This window comes from Lathyrus oleraceus, chromosome 5 (assembly GCF_024323335.1).
Source record: "Lathyrus oleraceus cultivar Zhongwan6 chromosome 5, CAAS_Psat_ZW6_1.0, whole genome shotgun sequence".
Classification (NCBI taxonomy): Eukaryota; Viridiplantae; Streptophyta; class Magnoliopsida; order Fabales; family Fabaceae; genus Lathyrus; species Lathyrus oleraceus.
The window spans coordinates 49,467,333-49,469,175 of record NC_066583.1 but is presented as its reverse complement, the minus strand read 5'-3'; the positions used below and the strand labels follow the sequence as shown (position 1 = coordinate 49,469,175).

General features: G+C 35.1%; 1 protein-coding gene across 1 annotated transcript; it reads right to left on the bottom strand.

Moving 5' to 3' along the window:
- Positions 1-594: 594 nt before the first annotated feature.
- LOC127078665 (uncharacterized) lies at positions 595-1,164 on the bottom strand. Its single transcript, XM_051019097.1, has one exon. The coding sequence runs from the start codon at positions 1,162-1,164 to the stop codon at positions 595-597; it is 570 nt and encodes a 189-aa protein (XP_050875054.1).
- Positions 1,165-1,843: the final 679 nt, after the last annotated feature.

The window sequence follows — 1,843 nt, the reverse complement described above, 5'->3', positions numbered from 1 at the left end:
ACCATTTAAGAACTACAATTCTACCTAACTCCAAAGACAGGGTGGAAAGATAAGATCTTTCAAGTCATACGACCTAAAATTAATTCTAAGTCACCGAAAGAAAGGCTAGCTCAAAGTGGTTAGCAGTTGATGTACCTATTACTACAGGGTGGTTAAAATGGATCGAAGTTAAAATCAAACAATTGCCTCAGTGTGTGTCAATCAAACCAGACAAATTTAATCGAAAATAGTTCAAACCTGATAAAACAATAATGCATGGATACACTCAATAAAATGAATAGTAAATAATGGAATTTATTTGTCTCAAACCTTACTAGCTGGGGTATCTGAAGGTTGAATACAAGTCCTTGGATTCCTTTTGCATCTTTTGCCTTTAAGTTGTAAGTTGTAAATTTGAAAGAAACAACAGCTACAAACTTGTTCAATAAAGACAATATAGATTGTAATGGAAAGGCATGCTCGAGTGGCTAATTCTTCTTATTGAATTTCACTACTAACATAATGTAAATTCTGCAAAAACAAAAAACTAGTTAGAACAGATGGGTTGCCTCCCATCCAGCGCTTATTTTCCGTCATTAGCTTGATGGCACATGTCTAAAGCATGTCAGGCACAAGGGATACCCTCACGCCAGTCAATTCACTTTCCTTATTCCCTTTGTCATCCTTGCTACCTTTTTCTTCTAGCTGGTAACATGTCTTTAGGTCATCCATATACAATCTCCATTCATACATATTAAAAACCACTTTTTCCTTGTTGAACTTTAAGACAAGTTCATCGGTTTCCACATCTATTAAAGCCTTCCCAGTTGCCAAGAATGGGTGTCCGAGAATAAATGACCCTACTGAATCTTCTTTCATGTTAATTACCACAAAATCTGCAGGAAAAACTAAACCATCGATATGCACTAACATGTCATGTAAGATACCAAGCGGATGAGTAACAGATGAATCAGCTAAAATAAGAGTCATATTACTCGGTGTGATCTCTCCCAATTTCAATTCTTTAACCTTATTCAGTGGAATTACATTAATACTTGATTCTAAATCAAATAAAGTGTGTGGGATCTTTACTCCACCAATGGTGCAAGCGATGGTGAGCTTACCTGGATCCTTTATATTTGGTGGCAGTGGTTGAGGCACTGTTGTATCGCCTTTCTTAGTCATGTTTACTTGTTCTTTGACCAACTTCTACTTTGTACCCTTTAGAAATGACTTCATAAATTTAAAAAACTTGGGCATTAGTTCTAAAACTTCATCAAACGAAATAGTTACCCGAAGTGTAGTATGTAACACCCTTCTAAAATACCCCAAAATATTTCAATTAAAATAACAACATATTAATCAGAGTAATTATGCCCCGAAGGGTGTCACACAATCATTTCACTGCATTCATCAATTCTATCCTGTCATGCTCATTTATTTAATCAAAATAAGATTATTTGCATAATTCGCAGCGGATACAAAATATCGACATTCAAAACATGTACCACATTACAGGTAAAGTGGATCAACAACTAAAATAAAACATAGTCAAACATCCCATCCCGATGTTACATCTACCAGAGCATGACCCACTAAGGAGACTACACTAGACTCCATAGCACTAGCTTCTATTCAACTCACTGCTCGTTACCTGAAAAATAGTTGTAAGGGTGAGTTCCTCAATCAATATAATAAGTATTATACAACAGCATGTAATGTTAAGTAATTAACACATTAATTCACCCTAATCACATCACACATTCAGTAACGGCACACCAATTCAAATATCATATTCAATACCAATACAACTCATATTCATACTCAATATCAACACAAACACACGTATAATATTGGAATACAT